Source organism: Eimeria mitis, genomic scaffold (genome assembly GCF_000499745.2).
Source record: "Eimeria mitis Houghton genomic scaffold, Emh_scaff5476, whole genome shotgun sequence".
Lineage (NCBI taxonomy): Eukaryota > Apicomplexa > Conoidasida > Eucoccidiorida > Eimeriidae > Eimeria > Eimeria mitis.
In genome coordinates this window covers 1,628-3,206 of record NW_013573747.1, presented here as the reverse complement: position 1 = coordinate 3,206, position 1,579 = coordinate 1,628, and the positions used below count along the sequence as shown (strand labels likewise).

The window sequence follows — 1,579 nt, the reverse complement described above, 5'->3', positions numbered from 1 at the left end:
CTTCCTTTTTACTGGTTCAATTGACCGGAATTATGACTCTCCGTTTATCGATCCAGCACCTTGTTCGTCGGTGCGTGCTTGCGCAGGTGTTTCCGCACATTTGTGCGTGCATATACCTCCCTGTATGCGTGCGTGTAGAGGATGAGAGGGGTAGGTCCAGCGCCAGGCCGCATTTCGCACTTTTAGGCTAGCTAGGTACAGACGGGAAGCAGAAGTGTTTGGTAGGAGGTTGGTTGCCGGTAGCGCTTTGCCTTTTTAGATTCGGGCGCACAAGCCTTGGGAGCATCGACGCAGGGCAACTTGCCCCGATGAAGGGGCATCATGCAATGCACTTGGCTGCCTCCAGAAGGGCGGAGAGCCACTGTTTCAAGACAATATGTTCGAATATGATTCATAACTGGCTCACGTACCTTAGAAGGTGTTTGCACATGGACAGAACAACATTAATCGAGTACGAGGGACCTCGGCCCTCCACGTCCCCGATTCACCCAGAATGGCAAGGAGTTTGCGCCGGCGTTTCATGTGGCATTCAGCGGCGACAGGGGGCACCGTGTAGACAATAATTCTTGAAATACCTCATTAAGGTGTTTTAACAACGGCAAGGCTGTAAATTCAACTAAGAGCATAGCCAGGATGACTCCACGCCGGACCGGATAGGCCAGCCGTGGTCCGCTCCCTCGCCGCCACTTCTGCACAGACTGCAAAACATATTGTTGGCTCTGGGCTTGGTGCCCTTCCAAACTTTCCCCACTCTTCCGGTTTCCTCGTTCACCTATTAAATTTCGACACTGAAAACATGGCTGCCCTTAAACTCTTTTCGCTCGCCTCTGCGTCTGCGTTCTTGATGGCGGACGCTGTCCATCAAACGGCAAAGCAAAGTTCATTGGCACCGCAGGGATCATCGCCAACCTACACTGTAGAACTCGGTACGTTGGCAAATACTTGCTTACTGGGGAAGGTTTCAGTCCTGTTGTCCAAAGTAAATGCATTGGAGGCGATGAGTTGTGCTGGAGGTTCAGTGGGTTTGGAAGCGAAGAAACCCTTCAAAGCGCATTAAATTGCTCCAACCCGCGTCTGCAAGTATCAGTATTTGCACATTTGGACTTAGCATGTCTGCATCGTTTGCTTTTCTGCAGGGGATGAACATGTGTGCCTCGACGAAATCAACGCTGCACGCGAAGCTGCTGGACTCGAACACTTCAAAACTGAGAGCAGTGCAGATCTAGGGTTTCCTTCAGCTACCGTGGAAGAAGATTCACACCACAATACTGCATGGGATCCTGTTTGTGAAGCTCTGACAGCAGTAAGTGTCTTTCAATGTGACCCCTGTCATTAGCCCCCCTTTCTCTACTTCATGCTGTCACACTTCTTCGTCCGTGCATTTTTCATTTCAGGAAGACGAAGAACAAGTAGAAAAGAGCACAAGTGCAAATGGATTTAAAAGTGGTACGTACGCCTACATGGCCTTGGAATCGGAGAAGCCCGACTGTGCCGCCGCAGTGAGCCACTGGAAGGACGCCGCCAGCAACTTCACTACAATCCCTCCGGCGAATAATAACCAAACGACACTCTACAAGAA

General features: G+C 50.7%; 1 protein-coding gene across 1 annotated transcript in view; it reads left to right on the top strand.

Moving 5' to 3' along the window:
• Positions 1–796: 796 nt before the first annotated feature.
• The window catches only part of EMH_0082300 (SAG family member), a gene marked incomplete at both ends in the record, with an annotated part of 1,203 nt that continues 420 nt past the window's right edge, over positions 797–1,579 (top strand). Inside the window, 3 exons of the mRNA XM_013500504.1 lie at positions 797–926; positions 1,137–1,303; positions 1,395–1,499. Coding sequence (XP_013355958.1) covers positions 797–926; positions 1,137–1,303; positions 1,395–1,499 — 402 coding nt within the window. The remainder of the gene's footprint in view (positions 927–1,136; positions 1,304–1,394; positions 1,500–1,579) is intronic.